The 23500-nt window shown below is 39.3% G+C and overlaps 1 protein-coding gene across 3 annotated transcripts in view; it reads left to right on the top strand.

Annotated features, from left to right (window-relative positions):
- The window catches only part of Wdr44 (WD repeat domain 44), a 107132-nt gene extending 86453 nt beyond the window's left edge, over positions 1–20679 (top strand). For all 3 annotated transcript variants that reach the window (XM_038316982.1, XM_038316983.1, XM_038316981.1), the window contains 7 exons: positions 6691–6813; positions 13247–13438; positions 13598–13699; positions 14244–14359; positions 15356–15483; positions 16920–17054; positions 19626–20679. In XM_038316982.1, the coding sequence (XP_038172910.1) occupies positions 6691–6813; positions 13247–13438; positions 13598–13699; positions 14244–14359; positions 15356–15483; positions 16920–17054; positions 19626–19720 (891 nt within the window). In that variant the 3' untranslated portion in view covers positions 19721–20679. The remainder of the gene's footprint in view (positions 1–6690; positions 6814–13246; positions 13439–13597; positions 13700–14243; positions 14360–15355; positions 15484–16919; positions 17055–19625) is intronic.
- Positions 20680–23500: the final 2821 nt, after the last annotated feature.

Below are 23500 nucleotides of genomic sequence, written 5' to 3'. Positions count from 1 at the left end.
GGGCTAACACTCATTCTGTGACGTAGGTCAGCTTCACACTTACTGTGATCCTCCCACCTCTGCCTTTGCCCCCTGCCTCTGTTGGCTAAGTACCAGGATTATAGGCTTCCATCAACATTCCATGCTATGCACCACCTTTGAGTCAGTCCATTTGTGAATTGCTGATTCCTGTTGGGTGTTCTTGTTGTTTTAAAGCGGCAAGAGGGAGAGCGAGAGCGAGAGAGAGAGATAGAGAGAGAGAGAGAGAGAGAGAGAGAGAGATAGAGGGAGAGAAACAGCTCTCTCTCCCCCCTGTTTCTCCCCCCTCTCTCTCTACTCTCTCCTCTCTCTCTCTCTCTCTCTCTCTCTCTCTCTCTCTCTCTCTCTCTCTCTCTCTCTCTCGTCAGCCTAACCAGCTTGGAAAATTCAAGACCAGTAAAAGACCCTGTCTCATAAAATAAGTTGCAGCACCTGAGGAACAACACCTAATGTTATCCTCTGACCTCCACATGCATGTACATACACATATACGTGTACATACATGAACACAAAGAGGAACAGAGCCCCTTTTAAAGAAATACTTTGAAGTTGTGTTTTTCAAACTTTAAAATTACATTTATTTATTTATTTGTGTATGTGCACTTGTGTGTACACAAGTGTGTGCTTGTGTGCCAAGGTGTGCATATGGAAGCCAGAGGACAAGTGGGAGTCAGTTCTCGCCTACCATGTGTGTCCCAGCAATTAAACTCAGATCAAAAGACTTAACAGCAAATATCTTTAACCTCTGAGCCATCTCGATGGCCCAAGAACTTTTTTACATAGAAATAGAGGTTTGTGTCAGACAGTTTTTGTATTTTAATTGACATATGACAATTATGCATATTAATGAAGTATAATATATGTATATAAAAATAATTATTAAAAATCAGATAATTGATATCTCTACCTCCTTAAAGATTTACCATTTTCTATTTAGTGCCTTCAAACTCCTCTTTTCTAGTTATTGATAAAATCTACAATAAATTGTTGTAAATTACAGACACCATCCTGTACTATAGAATACTAGAATTTATTCCTCTTACCTAATTGCATTTTGATGCAGCACTAAAGTGACTCAGCAGGTTGTCTCTGTCTCTCTGTCCCTTCCTCTCCCTCTCCCCTAATTAATAATGATAGTCAAAGAAGACCTCAATTCAAGGGGGAGTAAGTGAGGGCACAGGAGGGGAAGGAACATGGGAGAGCTTTGGAGAGAGGAAAGGAAAAGGGGGGAAGTAATGGAATTATGTCTTAATTAAAAGAATAAACCAAGTTTCTAAAACAATTGCCTACTAGATATTCTGTATTTCAGATTCACTCAAAACGTATTTGTTGTTCTCTTAACCACCTAAATTAAGGTCACGACTCTGGAGACAGACTCCCAGCGTTCATATTCTAATTACTTTGCTCCCTTGTAGTTGTGGGATCTTTGGCCACTTTCCTTAACTTTACTATACTGCACCTACAAAATAAGCATAGTAAAAGGAGCTTCTTTGCAGAGTTGCAGGGAAAGATTAACTGAGTAAATATAAAGCACTTACATAGGGCTGGAGAGATGGCTTAGCAGTTAAGAGCACTTGCTGTTTTTGCAGAGTACCTGGGTTCCATTTCCAGCACCCACATGGTGGCTCAAAACCATCTGCTTCTCCAATTCTAAAGGATCCAACAGCCTCTTATTGCCTCCATGGGCACCAGATATGCATGCAGTACTCATACATTCAAATGGCAAAACACCCATACACATAAAATAAATCTTAAAAAACAAAACCAAACAAAAAAGTACTTAGCACACAGTAAATGCCCAGTTAATACTACCTGCAAATGGGGCTGGGGATAGGGCTCAGCAGTTAAGAATGAGTACTGTTCCTCATGAAGAGGACCCAAGTTTGGTTCTCAACATCTGCGTGGGGCAGTTTACAACTGTCTATAACCCCAGCTCCAAGGAGATACAATATCTTTGTTCTCCATGAGCAACTACACTTAACATTCAAATAACCCCCTACACACTTATAATTAAAAATAGAGAAATAAGAACATTATCTATTATTGCTGAGTCCTGACGTCTCCCTCGGGGGAGGGGGTGAAAAGGCACAACGTCAGCAGGCACAGACACCAGGAGTCAGGTAGAAGGCTCACAGCAGATACATTTATTTAACCGTGAGGAAAAGCTTATACACCCTCCCAGCACCCAGGCCTTCTGATCCCTTGACCGTTGACAGCTCATGCTCATCTCTCATTGGCAAGGCAAATCAGGACCTCTGACAGCGCCTGTTGCTAGGCACTCAGGAAACACTGCTTGGTTGCTCCTTATTGGCTAAGCACAGACAGGACCTTTGACAGCTTCAGGCAGACTCTAGGTTGGCTCCTTTTGGCCTGGTAGGCCTTAACTTCCTACAATCTATGAATGTGCCAGTTAGAGGATCTTAGGCAGCAAGGTCACCAAATTTAAGTATTTTGCGTGTGTTCTCTATTTGTGTTATCAAAACAGGTGAGGTCACTGATGTTTCTCAAGGAGTTGAAAAAGGAGATGTATATGAGTTAAGGAAGATGCTGACAGGCTCGTCACTATGGAGTAGGGGTTGTCTTTAGAACAGTACTCTCTCACCCCATTCCCATGTCACAGCAGCTCATCACCTTACAGAAGCTAGCATACAAACATTGAAAATGCTGAATATATTGCAAAGATTTAAGAATCATAAATACTTCCTTTCCTGCATTCTTTACAAATGTTGTACGTCAATGAAATATATTTAGTATCAGTCTGTATACTTGACTTATGACTGGTGCCAGTTTGTGAGCTGAGACTTCCTGATTCTTGATATTATGAATACTATTCATAAGGGTATAAAACTGAAAACTTGTCATAGTTATTCACATTAATGTGTGTACATACATGCATTGGGGCAGGGCAGAAGCCAGTCTTAGGTGTTGCTCCTTAGGCAGCATCTAACTTTTGTTTTATGTCCAGATGCGTTTACTGGGCTGGTTCCCACTCATCATGAATCAGGGTGTTTTTGATGCTGCTTCTTCCTGAAGGAGCATTTTTCTGTCAGCTTTTCCTGACAATGAAAATGAGTATTGACTTGTTTCGTTGAATCCTTCCTTCAGCTGTCTTACCAGATTTTTATTTTTTCAGATTATATCATTTCCCTGTTTCCTTCTTCCCTCTGAACTCTCCCATGTACCACCTGCTTCTTGCTCTTTTTCAAAGTCATGGTTTCTTTTTTCTTTTATTGTTGTTACATTCTCTCTGTGTATGTATGTTTGTGTTTTGCTAAGTATATAACTACAACCAGCTCAATATAATATAATGTTACTTGTATGTTATGTTTTCAGAACTGACCATTTGGTATTAGGTAACAAATTAGTGTGCTTTTCACTGGGAAAGACCTAACTGCTACTGTCTTAATTACTTTTACTGTGAAGAGACACCATAACCAAGGAATCTTATAAAAGAAAGCATTTAATTGGGGGCTTGCTTACAATTTCAGAGGGCGAGTCCATGATCATCATGACAGGGAACATGGCAGCAGGCAGGAAGTCGTGGCATTGGAGCAGTAACTGGGAGTTAACATATTGAGATAGGAGAGAATTAGTTGGGAATGGCTTGGGCTTTTAAAACCTGAAAGTCTACTCCTTAGTGACAAGCCTTCTCCAACAAGGTCACACCTCCTTCTCCTTCCCAAACAGTTCCTCCAACTATGGACCAAGATTCAAATACATGATCCTGTAGGGTCTATTATCATTCAAGCCACCAAAGATTTCTAGATCTTATTTACAATAGGAGTCTAATCTGTTAAAGGATAGCAGCCAAATCTTACTTTGCTGTTATTTCTCTTCAGTGTCTATTAGAATCTCTGTTTGTAGTGAGTTTTCTATTTTTCAAATACTTGTTTTATAGCCACTAACACAATTTGTATCATAGAGTAAAATTCCCATGTAGGAAATATCTTTTTGGCTTTTCGAGACAGGTTTTTCTGTAGCTTTGGAGCCTGTCCTGGAACTAGCTCTTGTAGACCAGGCTGACCTCGAACTCACAGAGATCTTCCTGCTTCTACCTTCCGAGTGCTGTGATTAAGGGGCTGCACCATCACCGCCTGGCAGGATCTTTTCATTGTATAGATGAGAGTACTGCATTCCCTGATCCATCTAAGTATTATAAGTCTAGTTACATACAGAATTTCAGTTTAATATACTTTATGTGACTTCAAAGTTCAGCAATGAGTTGAAGAAATGATTTCAGGGCTAGAGAGATAGCTCAGCAGTTAATAGCACTGGCTCATCTTCCCAAGAACCTAGCTTCAATTCCCAGCACTCATATGATGGCTCACAACTGTATGTTCCAGTTCCAGAAGACTCAACACCCTCTTCTGGCCTTTTTGAGCACCACATATATACATGGTATATAGCCATACATGCAGACAAAACATTCATACACATAAAAGATTAAAGAAATTAATTTCTTTTTTTATTAAAAAACTTCCGCCTCCTCCCCACCTCCCATTTGCCTCCCCCTCCCCACTCCACTCCGCCTCCCTCTCCTGTCCGAAGAGCAGTAAGGGTTCCCTGCCCTGTGGGAAGTCCAAGTTTCTCCCCCCTCCATCCAGGTCTAGAAAGGTACGCATCCAAACAGGCTAGCCCCCCCCCCCAAAGCCAGTATAGGTAGTAGGATCAAAATCCAGTGTCATTGTCCTTGGCTTCTCAGCAGCCCTCATTGTCCACCATGTTCAGGGAGTCCAGTTTTATCCCGTGCTTTTTCAGTCCCAGTCCAGCTGGCCTTGGTGAGCTCCCATTAGATCAGCCCCACCATCTCAGTGGAACTGAACTGAACAGAGAATTCTCAACAGAAGAAATTAATTTCATTTAGTAAGAATTTATTGAACAAAAATTCTTGGCATAGTAGAATAAAATTTAGCATGTCTTTACCACATGCACTTAATATTTTAAGAATATATTCATATATCATATGCTTAAAGTAAGAGCTGAATCAAGCCAAATTTCATTTGAGTTGTTTTGGTTGGTTGCTTGGTTGGCTTATTTGAATGCTAATTGTACGCTCTGCTACTGAGCTACACCTGCAGCTCTGAAGAAGGCTAGTATTCAAGAGCACTGGATCATAAGTTTAGTACTATTAATCAACAGAAAATTAGAATATAAACTATATATGTTCACTAAAACATTTCTGGAATTGGATTATCTTTGAAAGTAAAAATAAGTATTAGATACCCCCAGAGTCTATTATAGATATTCCAAATTTCTATTCCTTTTTTCCACTTTGTTTCTCAATGCTCAGGGTCAATCCTAGAGTCTTGCAAGTTCTTTCCCACCATGTGTGCTCCAAAGCTTTATTTTAGTAATAAGGTATAGTATCTATTTAAAGATAGGTATTTTAAATGTGTTTTATAGAGTAGCTCATTACAGTTATATAGCCAAATAAATATTTGCAATTAGTCTTTCTGCTTATTTTTTATGATTTTTTGAAGACAAGGTCTCTTGTAGCCAGGCTATCCTAAAACTTACTCTGTAGCTAAGGATAACTTTGAATTCCTGATGCTTTTGCCTCCACATCTTCAAAATTACAAGTATGAGCTGTCACACATATAAAGATTGAGTGTTCTTAATTACTTTGAGCAAATGACAAAGCATTTTGGTGCTTTTCTGCACTCTGGAAAACATGGTCACAGCCTAGACCTAGAGGCAGAGCACCTGCTCTTGAGCCCTATCTGTAGGCTGTGTAATCTTAGGCGAGTTCTTTTTCTATGCTCCACTATTCTCAGTTGTCACAAAGGATGAAAAGAATCTGCCTACCTCACAGAGTCGCTATAGTGCTAAGAACAAAGCCTTTAGCCAACTATATGTACTCGATAGATGTTATTACTACCTTGATTTGTTGATTGTCTTAGACATTTCAAAAAATACTAGAGTCCCTTTGAGTTTCCTCGTTCAACGTAATATATAGTTCCGCCCTTTAAAGAGATGAGTTTTAAAAGTTATTGGACTTTTCCAGCTGTGTGCTTTTTGTGGGTGGGTGTTTGGTTCCAGGGTAATTGGTCAAATACAATACCCAAGTCAGTTAGCCTACTTCTTCCAGCTCAGAAAATTCTATGATGTCTTCTGAGAAACTTGACAGTTTCTGTTCTCTAATTTTCTTGCCTAGCGTGTGACAGAAGCACAATAACTTTTCATTTCTTGCTGCACTACAGAGTAATATTTTTGAAGACATTTTAAGTGACAATTAAGATCTATGTAAGTTAGAATTCACCCGCATTTTTGGTGTGAAGAATGGCTAAACTAAAATAATCAAATAAGTAGATACCATATATTCATAGCTAAGTTTGAACATGTGCACAATAAAATAGCTAAAATACTCCTTAATACTCTGTTTATACCTGGCATACTTCCTATCATACATCATAAGATTCATAGTAATGTAACAACAGGTAATGATGAAATATCTTAAAGTCAGTGAAATACACTAGATACTAGTTTGAGAAAATAATACATTTTTCAAGTGACTTGAAATAGTCATCTTCTTTGTGATGCTGCATATAGCAAATAACATAGTATATAAAGCTAAAAACTGGAAGATAAAACTGTGATTCTAGTTAAATTGTATTGTATAAGTATTGTTTTAATATATACAGTAATAAAGTGCTGATGTCATTTTCTCCATAGAACTACTTCCTGCTTTCTTCTTCCATGGATAAAACGGTCAGGTTATGGCACATTTCTAGAAGAGAATGCCTTTGCTGTTTTCAACATATAGATTTTGTCACTGCCATCGCTTTCCATCCAAGAGTAAGTAACCATTCACTCTTTGTCATGAGTTGAAGGAATTTGATTTCTGTGGAGAACAGTTAGGACTACAGGATAAAAGAATCATTAGTGGTCACATAACTGAAAGCAAATTAGTGTCACATTTTGCTTTAAAAATGGGAAGGGAGCTGGGTGTTGTAACACAGTCCCTGCACTTGGGAGGCTGACATACATGAATCCCTGTGAGTTTGAGGCCAGCCTAGTCTATAGCGTAAGTTTTCAGACAGCCAAAGCTGATTAGGGAGACCGTGTCTCAAAAGCTGTGGAAAGGGACTGAGAATGTAGCTTAGTAAGGTATTTGTTTAGCAAGCAGGAAGCTCTGGGTTTAGTTGCAAGTACTACAAAAACTGGGTGTGGTGATGCATGCCTGTCCTCACAGTTCTGGGAAAGTAGTGACTGAAGGGCCAGAAGTTCACACTCACTTTCCGGGATACATAAGAAGACCCTGTCAATCAGTCAGTGCTTGGAAAAGAAATATTCTAATAATTTGTATTACAAGTGGGGAATTATATTCTAAATACAGTAGTAAAAAGTTATCCCAAATCCTTATTAGCTCATGAACTATAAATACAGTATACACTACATATGGAAGATATTAGAGATAGAGATAGAAAAATAGCAGCTAAAAATGGTAGTGCATGTCTGTAATCCCAGCTCTCTTTAAACTGAATCAGGAGGATCACTTGTTTAAGACAGGCTGGCCTAATATGATAAGACGTTGTCTCTAAAAGGAGGAAACAATAGGTATAAAATGGTAACGGTAAGTAAATAGGTAAGAATTGTGGAAGGGGACAAAGTACAAAAGACTGAAATAGGTAGCAAGCACATTTCATTGTATGATATCCTAAATTAATATTTAGGCTCTTGAAGCATTGTTAATGAATATTTTGTGTGTGTGTTGTATGTGTGTATGCTTACGTGCATGTGTGTGCACTTGTGTGTATACATGTGCACATGGGGGTATACCTGCCATTGTATTCACTTGTGGAGGCTAAAGTCAACCTTGAATTATCTTCCTCTGTGACACTCTACCTTATTTTTAATAACAAATGATTTTTTGTTGTTTTATGGATATGGATATTTTATATGTTTATCTATGTACCACATGTGTGTCAGGTGCCCTCCAAAGCCAGAGAGGGTGTTAGGTCATTCGGAACTGGAGTTATAGGTGCTTGTGAGTCACCAAATGGATGCTGGAAATTGCACCTGTGTCCTCTGGTACAGCAGCCAGTGCTCTTAACTGCTGAGCCATGTCTCCCAACCTACCTTATTTTTTGTGAGAGCGTCTCTTTCACTGAACATGGAGTCGTTGTTCTGGCTAGACTGGCTTGCCAGCAAACTCTCCAGAGTCTACTTATCTTGTCCCCTGCTCCAGCACTGGGGTTACAGATGTGTACTGCCACACCCAGCTTTTATGTAGGTGCTAGGGATCAACAATCAAGTCCTCCTGGTTAGGTAGCAAGCACTTTACCCTAACAAGCTATCTCCCCAGCTCTTGTTAGTCTTAATCTTGTTTGTTTCTTATTTAGATCTGTTTCTGAGATCAGGTTTCACTGTGTTGCTCTGGCACACATCAAAATCTTGGTTTCAAGTGATCTTCCTGCCTCAACCTTTTGAGTAGTTTAGGCAGCATCCATGAGAGACTTCAGCAGTGAATTAAGTTTCTAATACAAAGAAAATGTCCTGATTATCAATATGTAATCTGTAGAAGGAAGCAGTGGGGCTGCGTCCCGCCACCCGGCCGCCGGCTAGCTTTACACCCGAAATAATTACACAGAAACTGTATTCTTTTAAACACTGCCTGGCCCATTATCTGTAGCTTCTTATTGGCTAATCCTCACATCTTCCTTTAACCCATATTTAGTAATCCGTGTAGCACCACGAGGTGTGGCTTACCAGGAGAGATCTTAACCTGTGTCCATCTTGGAGAGGAGAATCATGGTGACTCACTATGGCGACTGCCTGAAGCGTCTCCCCACTCCTGCTACCCAGCATTCTGTTCTGTCTACTCCGCCTACCTAATTTTCTGTTCTCTTAAAGGGCCAAGGCAGTATCTTTATTAATAATGAAAGTAACACATAGACACTCCTCCATCATTTCCCCTTTTTCTGTTTAAACAAAAAAAGAAAGGCTTTAACTTTAACATAGTAAAATTACATGTAACAAAAGAGTTATCAAGCAAGAATTACAGTTACAATATTTAAATCTACTTTATCTTTTATCATAACTAAGGAAAACTATAACTACCTTATTCTTCAACTCCATCAAAGACTCCAGAAGGATATAATATTACCTAAGTAAACAAGAAATATGCAGCTTTCAAACTCTAGAAATGAGAGACAACTCGCTGCCTGGACAGTCACCCAAAGTTCCTTTGTACCGTTGGGGCATCCATCTTCAGCCTACAGGCCCATAAGTATCCAGCAGATATTTCCATGAAGCAGGAAATTCCAAAGACAGTTCAGTCACTTTCTGCTGTGTCCTGCAGAACGTCTCGCAGACTCTTTCATGAATCAGGAACCCCAAAAGACCATCTCACCTTTAGGCAAGTTCAGCAGTCCTCTCTCTGCGGGTTCTTTGTGTCCAGTTTATGCAACAGTCCAGGCAAGAGCAGTTTCTTGCCCAAATGGCTATCAAACTCCATAAGGAGCCTCTTCAATGCCCATCTTCCTCTTGAAGTATATGGTGCTGCCAGGAGCAGACGTGTCTCATTGTCATGAAAACCCTAAGTTATTAAAGCATCTTAAATGCCATATTCTGTAGCCTTTGAAAGATATGAAGAATGCCTATCTAACTGAAATGTCTCTATATATCTAGAAAATCTAACTAACATGACTACAAGCTTGACTATTATTGATGATTATCCATTAACCTATATTTCCTAATTATACATTACATTCTTAAATGAACTACACAATTACAATACCTTAATCAAAAGCAGAAATACATATACATATAACAAAATTGACCTTAAAATCTATACCAATGCAAATTATTCATATCTATATCATCTCCCCCTTTAAATGTAAAAGAACATTTATAAACAATATTTGGGAATATGGGCGCAGTTATTTCTCTCCAAACTGCTTCCTGCTGAATGGGGGCGCTGTTAATCAGATCTTTCATGATGTAACCTGTGTGCCAGGTTCATCTCAGTCGGCAGTTGAGTGAAGTAATTTTTTGAGGGTGTTCACAGCAACCTTTCAGGAGGGTGTGGTCTATCATACCATATTGGAATAGAAGCAATCCACAGGGTCTCATCCTCTGTGAAAACAAAAGAAGAAACTCTTTTCCAAAGCATGATATCCTTAGATCCAAGTTCTGAAGTCATACCGTTAAGATGTCCATTCTGGTCTAGCCTGGCAGCCCATATAATGAAATGTCTCTCTGTACTTAGTTCCTTTACAGTCAAAAAAAATCAAAGAAAACAAAACAAAATATATAATCCAGACTCTCTGTGAATTTTCCATTTTTACATGGCTTATTTTTACTCTATCACTTTACTTATTTTAATCTATAACTATCTGTACTCTGTCTCTTTAAAGACTTTACCCTTTTTAAGGCATTAACTTTATTTTTTATATTTTTTCTCTCTCTCTCAAGCCTACGTACATTCATCCAACATTGTGACCCATATGGGGGTCTTCTATGTCTGAATCTGTCCTATTGTGAATCTGTAATTTTTTTACTGTCGAGAAACATGTTTGATTTGCGCCTTTACATTGCTAAGCACTTAAGACTCTAAGCTGTGACATTCCTAGGTCAAAAACAGGTTGTGTGCTTGCCATGCCCAGTCCAACATGGCGGAGCCGCTTGTGACTGAATCAGTTGCAGCTCTGGGCTGCAGAGCAGCGAGCTGTTCTGGATGTTGGCTCCACCTCTCTCCAATTTCAAAATGGAGGATGTACCATTTTCTACTAGCTCTGGGGCCGCCAGGTAGGAGCCGCACTCAGCACTTTAATTCTGAGACTGAGCGTGCAGCACAGAAACTCTTTTCATCCAAGTTACAGCCAAATCTGACACGCAGAGCACTGCGCAGCCTGGAAACATCTCTCTCTATGGGGGCAAGAATCCGCCATGCTCTTCCACCTGCCTAAGCCTGATTCCGCCATCTGCCCAGGTGCAGGCGGGGAACAGTGAGCCATTGGCACCGTCTCAGAGTACTTTCTTTCTGATCCCAAGCGGGCACACAAGCATCCAGTCCCATAAAAGCCATTGAAATGCTTTAAAGCCAGAGTTTGCATTGGCGGCACAGTGCAGGAAGCCGCGTTTTAAAATGACTCAGCTTTTTCTATGCCACTATTGCCGAAACAGGAAATCTCTCTACGGTACATCCTAGCAAACAGCAAAAAGCTGTGTTAAACTCTCTCTCTCTCTCTCCTTTATTTAAAGCCCTCTCAGGTTTTTAAGTGGATTTAGTCACCACGTTGGAGCGCCAATCTGTAGAATGGAGTAGCGGGCTGTGTCCCACCACCCGGCTAGCTTTACCCAAAATAATTACACGGAAACTATTCTTTTAAACACTGCCTGGCCCATTATCTGTAGCCTCTTATTGGCTAATCCTCACATCTTCCTTTAACCCATATTTAGTAATCCGTGTAGCACCACAAGGTGTGGCTTACCAGGAGAGATCTTAACCTGTGTCCATCTCGGAGAGGAGAATCATGGTGACTCACTATGGAGACTGCCTGAAGCGTCTCCCCACTCCTGCTACCCAGCATTCTGTTCTGTCTACTCCGCCTACCTAATTTTCTGTTCTCTTAAAGGGCCAAGGCAGTATCTTTATTAATAATGAAAGTAACACATAGACACTCCTCCATCAGTAATCCTTGTGTTTGTGGGGGTGGTACCTCCTCATATTATCTTTTGTGTATGTTTACCTTCTCATATTATCTTTTGAGAAAGGGTTTCCACTTAATCTGGAGCTCACCCATTTGGCCAGTCTTGTTGGCCAGGGATTCTAGGAGGTCTACCTTTCTCTGACCCCCAGCACTAAAGTTACTAATGTGTGCCATTGCCATGTATGTGGGTGCTGGGGATCCAAACTCAGGTCCTCACACTTTACCAACTGAGCCATCTCCCTAGCCCCTAATAAGTAATTATCACATTACCAGAATTTAGCCCAGCTGAGAGGTAGAACTAGTGTCTGTTGTGATGGTAGCGGCAGGCTGCTTCCTGCCACCCGGCTAGCTTTACCTGAAATAATTACACGGAAACTGTATTCTTTTAAACACTGTCTGGCCCATTAGTTTCAGCCTCTTATTGGCTAATTCTCATATCTTGCTTTAGCCCATATTTAGTAATCTGTGTAGCACCACGAGGTGGTGTCTTACCAGGAAGGATCTTAGCCTATGTCCATCTCAGAGAGGAGAGCTATGGCATCTGCTTGAGACGTCTGCCTGACTCTGCCTCCTTTCTCCCACAATTCTGTTCTGTCTACTCTACCTACCTAATTTTCTGTCCTATTCAAGGGCCAAGGCAGTTTCCTTATTAACCAATGAAAGTAACATATAGACAGATGACCCTCCTCCATCACGTGTCATTTACAGAGGACTTTTCAACCTTGACTCTACTGGCATTGTTATGGGGAGGGATGAATGTCCCTATTTATTGTAGGATGTTTAGTGCAACTTCTGGCCTCGATTTACAGTGGTAACATCCTTCCCTACATCAGACTATGACAATCAGAAATGTCTGCTGACATTGCTGTATGCCTAGGATAGAGTTAGTTTCTCTAGATATAGAACTCTTAGTCTGTAATTCAGTATCAGAGTTCCTAAAACGCAGGTTCAATTTGTAACTAGCGTTAACCTGGTATCCCAATGTTACACATGTCCCTGAAATATGTATGGCATAAGATAGTGTTTCCCAAAGCATACCCAAAGAAATCCAGGGTGAAGGAAATTAAAAAGCCACTACCCACTTTATCCCCCTTTTGGAGATTCAAAAATACAAGTTAACAGAGAATCCTATAAAGTTTTTACACTCCAGAATTTCTTAAACTTAATTGATTGTAGAATGTTGTTTCATGTGATGCTTACTCAAACATTTCTATTAACAGCCATACTTTGGAAAAACAGTTTAAGGATATGATAAAGTGATTCGAATTCTGCTTCTCCAACATGAAATCTGACATGTTTAATTGCTGTCATTTTTAGCGCATAGAATGGTGCTTGCTTGAAGACTAGTTCTTTGTGACTAGGTGTAAATGTACTTTCACTGATAGAGTACTTGTTTTCATGCATGAGGCCCTGACTTGACTCCCTAGTTCCCAGCCTTCACAAGAAAAAGCAATAATAATTACTTCTCAAGTAAGATTTCATTTTAGATTATTATTTCTAATCTTTTATTTTATTAATTGGCTGAACTTTCCCTGATGTGAACATAAAAGCATTCTCTTTCACCACCTTTTTAGGATGACAGGTATTTTCTCAGTGGATCATTAGACGGAAAGCTCCGCCTATGGAACATACCTGACAAAAAAGTGGCTTTATGGAATGAAGTAGATGGTCAGACAAAATTGATCACGGCTGCCAACTTCTGTCAGAATGGCAAATATGCAGTAATTGGGACGTATGATGGTAGATGTATTTTCTATGATACAGAGGTAAGAACCTTGTGGTTTTACACAAGTAATTTCTACTCTCTGGCCTTTAACTGCCTTTTCTGCAAAATAGGGCAAAAATGGTAATATCTGAGACTTAGATCAAATGATCCTTGAGGTTTCTTCTAATTCTCATATTTTTAATTTATGATTTTGTTTTAGCATTTGAAATACCATACACAAATACATGTACGATCTACTAGAGGGCGCAACAAGGTTGGAAGAAAAATTACTGGCATTGAACCTTTACCTGGAGAAAATAAGGTACTATAGTATTCAAAACCATCTCTCTCCACACTGTGTATTGATTCTTGAAAGATAGTTTTAATATCTGAGCAATAACATAGGGGAATACTGCTGTTTGTAGTTTTGCTGTTTATTTGTTTGGTGTTTAACACCTTTTGATGTTATGACTTAATCTATATTAAAAGGTGATTTTTTAAAAAAAAACTTTTTTAAAAAACAGGATTTCCTCTGTCTAGCCCTAGCTGTCCTGGCTGTAGACCAGACTAGGCTGGCCGTGAACTCACAGAGATCCACCTGCCTCTGACAGTATTGGTATTAAAGTATCTGGTATTAAAGGAGTGTGCACCACCGCCCTTAAAAGATGATTTTTATTTTGGTTTTTCAAGACAGGGTTTCTCTGTAGCTTTGGAGCCAGTCCTGGAACTCACTGTACAGACCAGGTTGGCCTCGAACTCACAGAGATCTTCCTACCTCTGCCTCCCGAGTGCTGGGATTAAAGGCGTGTGCCACCACCGTCTAACAAAAGATGATATTTTTAACTTTGCTTTTGGTTTGCTTTTAGATATTGGTAACCTCAAATGACTCCAGAATCAGACTATATGATCTCAGAGACCTATCACTGTCCATGAAGTATAAGGGTTATGTCAATAGCAGCAGCCAGATCAAAGCAAGTTTCAGGTAAATTGGCATTGGGTAATTCCCAAAAGTATGGCATTTCTTCACTCCCTGCTTTTCATTATATAAGGTTTTAAGTCTATATGTTTTTATAATCATATCACACACTGTCATCATACAGTGCTTACTTTGTCTACCTGAATGATAGGTAAGAAAACTACCCCTCTTTTGCAAATAAAAAAGCAAAACCCAGAACATTGAATAATTGGCCTAAAAATCATAGTTGTCAGAGACATTAGAGCTTAGAAGATTCTTAGTTCCAGAATATTTGCTTTTCAACTTTCATGTAAGCTTTTAAGAGGCACCCACTCCCCACCACCAGTACATACATATTGTCTTTATCCTTTTAGGTGCAGGAGCTAAGAAAGTATTTTATCACCCTAAAGTACCTTGTCATTATACCTTTACTTGTCATTATTATTTCAGTTCTTAATTTGGGATCTGTGAGCTCTCCTGAAATAGGATTACCTGCCTAGCTTTTCTTCTTTCAAATTCTGCTATCAACTTTTCTTAAAAAATTAGTTCTTCTTGAAGTACCTAGTAATTACCCAGCCATTCAACTGATGAACTATCCTTTAAGTCACTAGTTCTCCTAGAGTGAATTAATCAACATCACAGTTATCAGGACTTTGATTAAAATACTAATGCTGATCATGGTTAGCATGATGAAGCCCAGGGTTGGGTGCTCAGCACTAATAATGTTCAAAAACTGCATAACAGGTTACATCCCTGTGTCTGAAAAGATTAGCCTGGCTATCACAAGAGATAGTATAGTCATTATAACAGTGCTAGAACAAGTAAGTAGAATGAGCAACAGCACCAAAAAAGCCTGGCTCTGAATCAAACCACCTTCGGAATCTTCAGAATAAGGAGATGGCTCAAGTTTTCAACAATCTCCCTCAGGTGTTGTTTTAGATATTTTAAATTAGGAAGCACTGATAGAAGGAAACCTTGATTTTTTTTTCTGTTTATTTTTTGACCTGTCCTGCTCAAATATAGCCATGACTTTACTTACCTCGTTAGCGGTTCAGAAGATAAATATGTTTATATCTGGAGTACTTACCATGACCTAAGCAAGTTTACTTCAGTCAGGAGAGATCGTAATGACTTCTGGGAAGGTATTAAAGGTAAGCAAATGCAGCTTACTTATATGTATGTGCCTTATTATAAAGGAGTAGAGATTTGTTGTGACTGCACTATGCTGGAAACATAGATGGACATACTTATGTCTCTCCACTATGTCAGAATTTATAGAATTACAATAAACTCACAAGTTACAACAGTTTTGTTGGCTGCAATTTCCCAAGAAGTCCCAGTTTTCTTTGATAGCTGGCCTTTGGCCAACACAGGCTCTTTTATCCCAATTCTTAAGAATTGTTACTTGTGTGGGGGTAGTGTGGGAGGTGTAGTTTCACACACGACACTGTGCAAGTTTAGAGGCCAGAGAACAGCTCTGTGGAGTCAGTGCTCTCCTTCCCCTGTGGGTTTTAGGATCAAACTCAGGTCTCTAGGCTTGTGTCACAAGAACCTTTACCAACTGAGCCATCTCGCTGGCCCTTTCATTCCAATCTTAATTACTAATATTACATTTCAAATCACACATTGCACATGATACAGTAATTGGTAGCTTATAGAGTGGGTGCAAAAGGGTTAAAGAGGTCACAGAGTTCAAGGAAACTTTCCTGAGTCAGAGGCAGATAGATGCAAAGAGAGTCACTGAGGCAGTTAGATAAGACATGAAGGAACACAACTGAAGAGCTTCTGGAAGCTCAGCAGAGCCACCCACAGCCAAACTATGAAAATACTGAACTGAAAAACAGGTGGCAGGCAGGCAATTCAAGTGGGACATTCCAGCAGGGGGACTGAGCTGAGCTTAAACTCACAGGACAATTAGAAGTTCTCTGTTTCTGACGTAGACCAGGTTGTCTGATAACAGTTCACTGCATTTGTAACCACTGTCATTAAAGTGATAGGTTCTATCTTTTTATAGGGTCCAGATGAGAGTATCCCACCTTTCGATGTGTTCACTAAGTTCTGGGGCCCATTTTTTTTCTCTGATAAAGTTTTAATAGGCCCGTGTAGTCATACGCTTCTAATCTACTTTGATGAGTTTGTAGCTTTAATAAGGTATCAGTCTGTGCTTGTAGTTGGTGCTGGACGGGTGATGGTGTCTGTGTGTACTAATGAGATGTAAAGTCATCCTGCCTCTGCATTTCTATTCAAAACGGAGTCAAATGCTGCTTTGTAAGATGGAGCCACCCAGAGCAAGACTTGGAGCAACTTGGAGCAAGGCACAGCTTGATCTTCAAAACATATTCTCAGTTTAGCAATTATAACTCATTGTATTTCAATAGCAAACTCAGTTTTCTATACCAAAAAAAGAATTTTCTTGGCCTAAAGTTGAAAAATATGGAAACAGAACCTATATGAGATAGTTTGTTTAAAAAATACTTCTGGGTTTTAAATTAGTCATATATTTTAAAAGATCTTTTTCATATTCTTGTTTTTTTGTCCTCATGTTTAGTATAAAATTTCTCAGTTATCCTAAAATAATTTTTCCCAGCACATAATGCAGTTGTTACATCAGCCATCTTTGCTCCAAACCCGAGTTTGATGTTATCCCTGGATATACAAACTGAAAAATTAGAAGGGACTGGTAAAAGTGAAGATGCTGAAGTTTTGGATAGCACATCTACTGGTAGGTGCCTATATTTTATTTGTCCTGTTTTTTCTAGCCCCCTGTGGTAAGATTTTCATGCACATAAAGAACATTTCTTGTGAACAGCATAACAATTGTTAGATACCCATTTCTGAACATTCCAGTAACATGTTTCTTGAAAGTTTTACACCTTTAAATTCCTCTAGGAATTTTGGAAAATTGGGAGTTAGTTATTTGTTTACTTGTTTTGAGAAGGCTCTCACTGTGCAGCCCCGGCTGGCCTAGAGCTTACTTTGTAGACCAGGCTGGTCTTGACTTCACAGATATCTGCCTGTCTATGCCTCCTAAGTACTATAATCAATTTCATGTAAGCAGAGACTGCTCGTTCATTTCCCAGCCATCCAGACCTGAATAATCAAACAGAAACTATATTAATTAAAGCACTGTTTAGCCAATAGCTTAGGTGTATTCCTAGCTAACTCTTATATCTTAAATTAACCCATTCCTATTAATCTGTGTATCACCATGAGGCTGTGGTAGCTTACCAGGTAAGGTTCTGGCTTCTTCCTCCTTTCAGCAGCTACATGGCATCTCTTTGACTCTGCCTTCTCTCTTTATATATTTTTGTTTGGTTTTCCCCATCTAGTTCTATTCTGCCCTGCCATAGGCCAAAGCAACTTCTTTATTAACCATTGGTAATAAAACATTTTCATAGCATACAGAGGGGAATCCCACATCAATTTTAGGTATTTAAAATGCTTAGAAGGGGAAGTGAAAGGAAACTGTCAAAAGGAAGAATGATTGTATGAAGCTATCATAAAAATGTTCTGTACTTGTCCTTAAGAATGTGGTTAAGAGCATGTGTATGTAAACCAGTTTTTAGAGAAAATAAGCTTGTATTAGGAAAAGCAGTGATAGAATACTTCCTTAAACATTTTGCACACAATAGAGAGTTCTCTTTTAGAGAGCCATAAAATCACAGCAATAAATAAGGTGCACAGAGGGGGCTTTGTTTTGTTTTGTTTTTGTCTTTGTCTTTCGTGACAGGGTTTCTCTGTGTATCCCTGACTGTCCTGGAACTCACTTTGTTGACCAGGATGACATCATAGAGATCTGCCTTCCTGAATGCTGGGATTAAAGGTGTGCACCACCACACCAGGCTTCAGAGGGAGCTTCTTAAAGTACACGAATTGCTGAAAAGTTCTTAAGCACTTTCAATTTAGTGTCCCAATAATGTCATTTTTACTATCCATCTTCTTAATGTGCTATTCTCTCTGAAGAATACAAGGATGATTTCCAGCCTAGCACTTCTTTCCACACAAATCATAATTATTAAGCTTTTACTAAATGCCCACTTGGAGACAATGTATAGTATATTTTTAAAAGCCTTCTTAAAACTATATCACATTAACAAGATTGCATACACTCTAGATTCTTTTGAAAGAATTGCAACTTTAATGGATTCTTTCCAAATGTGTACCTGTCTAGGTCTATCTAAGATTAAAGCAGTAACCCAGGGCATGGGACCATAAAACACATCCGGTGGCCCTCTCTCGTTCTTCCTGACATTGGCAGTTTGAGCTTTCCTGTATTAACCCCCACCCCAGGTTGGGGTGATGTGGTTTACAGCATGTAACAAGAATTAGGGACAGTGTAATACAGTAGTCTCATTCTGTAGCTCAAGCTTACCTGGAACTCACTACATATTGAGGCTGGCCTCCTCAAACCCCTGCCTTGCATGCTTAGTGCTGAGATTCCAGCACTGTCAGGCACTAGAATTGTGTCTCAATAAAGACTTTTCGTTTTCCTCTCCTGCTTTTCTCTTATCTCTAAATCCTTTACTACAGCTGCACTGCTTGCCTTTAAGATAGTCCAGGAATGTTCAGTGGCTCACAAGATGGTAGTAACATACCTTAAGTGAAAACATTGTGTCTTGCTCAACTTATAACCAACTTTTCAATGAAAATTTAAATTCCTCTATCTCTAAGTAATCAGAATTTCTTACATCTCCAGTTTTTAGTCTATATATAATCAAGTTAGTTAACACAGTTTATTTGTCAAATGTTATTATACAGCTGGCAAATGTAAAAGGTAAGCATTTTGGCCATTCTGCATAGCTACAGAGATACTCAGTAGAGACCATAAGGGCAGAGAGCTGTCAGCATTCCCAGAGCAAACGTACTCATTTCATGGCAGTTTCGGTGTGTCTGTGCTACAGCCAGCCCTATCAATCACCTTAGGGACTCCTCTTAAGAGCAGATTGCCCAGCTGGTAGCATTCTTCCAGAATTTCAATCCTAAGATTGAAATAGAAGCAATTGATGACTTAGAGGCCTGGATTACCTTGGAGGAATTTAGCCATTCAGTCTCCAAGGGACTGTAACATCCCTAAGACAGGAAAGGAGCAGCTAAGAGAAAGTTAAGTGGAAGTATGCTTAAGTCAGGCAGAAAGGTACCAGAGAATGTAAGAATTCTATAGAAATCCAAAAGACAGATGGTTGGAAGAGGATCTTTCCCAAAGATAGAAACAGGGTCATGAGCATGTACTATTGTGGCAACAGGCTTCCTAGTCCTTTAAAGTCAAGTAATATCTTTTTTTCATGCTTTACAGGTATTGTGAAGACAGATAACACAGAAGTTCTTCTCTCTGCTGACTTCACTGGAGCAATCAAAGTGTTTATTAATAGAAGGAAAACTGTATTTTAATTTGAAATTATATTTAAAATAAGCCTATCAGTAAGTTTCTATATGTATCAGAAATGAGAAAAGTATTATAGTGTTTCAGGCTAACATCCTTTTTTAACTTTTATTGAAAGTTGTTCAAATATAATATATATTTTTGAGAGGCAGTGTTAGTGATCTAGGAACCCCTAGACTGCTAGACTAGAAAGAATGTGGCTAGATTAACATTGCCAAGCATAGAGTTTATGTTTTGTTATGTTTATGTTTTGTTATATAATTATAAACATGCACAGGTTTCTGCATGAAAAGATATTAATATATTAATCACATGTGTGTGCCTTTTGGTTACATGCACTAAATTTAACAAAGTTAAATTATTTTGGTGGCTCTTTTGGCCTCCTACTGGGTGATAGTCTTGTTTCTAGCTCTAAAATTTTTTTTGCACAAAATTTCATTTTTAAGAAACATGGTATCTTTTGACTGAATTATTGTTTTGAAAATGTTATATAGGTTTTCAATAGGTCAATAACCATGTATAAATGGTTTTTTATGAATTTCTCAATTTGGGGACAAGATTTTTTTTTGTGATCTAAATTGTGGACTTATTCTTTACTTTGTATGTGTATATATATATAATTTTTTTTCTTTGCCACACTGGAGCACAATGTTTCTATGTAAAGAATTCTTTACTTTATCCATGAGCACCAGGCTTTGCTCACTTAAAAATAAGCCCCATTAAGGAGTAAGTCTTCTTTTTTACAATAATGTAAAAATGAACTGTTTACATTTTTTTAAAGCATTGTAGTTTTTAAAAAATTAAGCTGTTTTGTTTTGTGTTGTTGAATTTGAAAGGCTTTGTAAATACCAGTATAATGTACCAATGAAATAACATCTGGGACAAAGGAACCCTGGTAATGTTGTTGATGGTTTGCATATGTTTATGAAATTGAAATATGTATCATTAAAGTTGGTCATCAACACTTGTCAAAGGTGAATTATTTTTAGATGACTTGAGTAAACAAAGAGATGCAAGAAAAACAAACTTTTGTCTTAAATTGAATTTAAGCAAACAGATTTTAAATCCCTAAGTTATGATGCATTAGCTACATGACTTTAAAGCTTTTCCTGAGTTGAATTCTGAAGTGAGCAGTACTGTCATCTGCGCTCACAGGCTCTTTCTGCATTTGTTTCTGGCACATGAGGGCCTGAGGAGTCACCATCATATCCTCCTCAATCTAGCATGCGCGTGATCTTCAGAGGTCTTGGCTTTCTACTTGATTGCTTCTCTTCTGCCTTGGTCTTCACCTACATTGCCCCCTTTCTTGAGACAGTGCTCTTTCTCCTCCTTCCCTCCTTGACCTTGCCTGCCTCTTCTCTCCCTCTCCCCTTCTCATGTTTCTTAGATCTCACACTCTCCTATACTCTACATGATAAATTGAATTGTTATGTCACTGTCTTTCCAACTTATCATAGGGTTTTGATTTGCAGTTTTTTTTTTTTTTTTAGTCTTAAGGTGTAGTGTGAAGCGGCGGGCTGCCACCCGCCGCCGGCTAGCTTTACACCCGAAATAATTACACAGAAACTGTATTCTTTTAAAACACTGCCTGGCCCATAGTTTCAGCCTCTTATTAGTTAATTCTCACATCTTCCTTTAACCCATATTTAGTAATCTGGGTAGCACCACGAGTTGTGGCTTACCAGGAGAGATCTTAACCTGCGTCCATCTCGGAGAGGAGCAGCATGGAGACTCACCACGCGACTGCCTGAAGCGTCTCCCCAACTCTACTTCCTTGTTCCCACAATTCTGTTCTGTCTACTCCACCTACCTAATTTTCTGTTCTTAAAGGGCCAAGGCAGTTTTCTTTATTAATTAACCAATGAAAGAAACATAGACAGATAACTCTCCTCCATCATTAAGGTCTGTGTAGCTGATCCATGGACACTTTTTAAAATTCAGTCTCCGCTCTGAAGCTCTGAAGCAGCTTAGTGCTGACTACTTCTTTTCTTCTTCTTCCGTTTTCCTCCTTTTCTCCTCCTCTTCCTCTTCTTCCTTTTCCTTCTCCTCCTTCTTTCTTTCTTCTTCATCCTCCCCATCCTCCTTCTTCCTTCTTCTCCTCCTCTTCTTCTATTTTTATTTGTTTTTTGAGACAGGGTTTGTCTAGTCCTATCAGGGAACTCTATGTAGAGCAGCAGGGCAAGCTGGCCCCAAACTCACAGAGATTCTGTCTCTGCCTCTGCGTCTGCCTCTGCCTCTGCCTCTCTGCCTCTGCCTCTGCCTCTCTGCCTCTCTGCCTCTCTGCCTCTCTGCCTCTGCCTCTCTGCCTCTCTGCCCCTCTGCCCCTCTGCCCCTCTGCCCCTCTGCCCCTCTGCCCCTCTGCCCCTCTGCCCCTCTGCCTCTGCCTCTACTAAGATAAAGGTGTGTGTCACCACACCTGGCTTTGTCTGGCTTCTTTCAGAGTACTTCTGTCTTGCTGGGTGTTTCAACTACAGATAATCAGAATACGTCCTGATAGCTGTCACACCGTTGCTTAGAGAAAAGGCTAAACTAGTTGCTTAAGTAAGTAATGCTGACGCTTCCAATTGCTATGTAAATACACTGAAGTTATAAGTCAGAAAGTGCATTTGCAAAGGAAGCATCAAATACAAAGAAGCTAGGCAGGGTGTGTACACCTATAATCACAGCTCAGGCAGGAGGATCATAGGTTCGCTGGTTTGTCTGAACTACAGAGCAAGTTAGTTCAACTCCAGTCTGGGAAGCTTTGACCCTGACTAAAGTGAAAAATAAGAGTGTGGATATAACCTCAACGAGTAAGTGCTTCCTTAGCATGTGGAAGACCCTCAGTTCAATCCCACTACTGCAAAATAAGAAAGAAAAAAACCTAAATAGAACGATATATATGAAGATCAGTTGAACACCATTCTCCCTAAAATGAGTACTAGAAATTCTCTCTTGTGTGATGTGATTTAGGAAAGAGCAGATTCTAGAATCAGATAAACTTCCATTCCTTGGCCAAGTTATTTATCCTATGTTACTGTGGTTTACCTTGTATGTAATATGGAAATAGCTAATGCAAAATACAAAGATTCAGTGATTAAATTGCATATGTGTGAAACATGAGATCTAGCTAGTAGGTGTACTCAGTAAATGTGCATTTCTCATTGCTCTTTTCAGTTCCCCTTCTAGACCAATCAAAACATTTTTGCACACACTTTTTAAATGCATAGATTCATGGACACGTACACAATCATGCATTTTGTTTTACTTTTGAGTTAGTGCCTTACTGTGTGTCCCTGCCTGGTGTCAACCAGGCTGCCTAGAACTGACAAGCGATGCACCTGCCTCTGCCTCCTGAGTGCTCGGATTAAAGGAGGGCACCATCATGCCCAGCCAACAAGAACTTTTCAAGGATTAACATGGGACTTTTTAAAAAGACCAACCCCAAACCCTTTTTATTTTAACTATTATCTTCTTTAAAAAAGAAAGAATATTTTGATAGAGGAAAACAAAGTAGAAACAGTGAATGAATCTGGCTTTTGAAAGAAAGAATTCTTATTCCTCTATTTCCCCTTGTTTTCATGAAAATCTCACTGTGTCCTGTGGCAGGCTGAGCCTTTCATTCAGAGCTCTTTTATAGCATTGTATTGAGTCTTCATCTTCATTTTGTTTGCCTTAACTGGGATGCAAACATTAACTTCACAACATAATTTAACATGCCATTTTCTACTAATCTTCAGATAACACAATTGGGCAGTAACTTTTATCCTTTGAAATGTTTACTTAGGGGCTGGAGAGATGGCTCAGTG

This window comes from Arvicola amphibius, chromosome X (assembly GCF_903992535.2).
Source record: "Arvicola amphibius chromosome X, mArvAmp1.2, whole genome shotgun sequence".
NCBI lineage: Eukaryota > Metazoa > Chordata > Mammalia > Rodentia > Cricetidae > Arvicola > Arvicola amphibius.
This window is presented reverse-complemented; position numbering and strand designations above follow the sequence as displayed.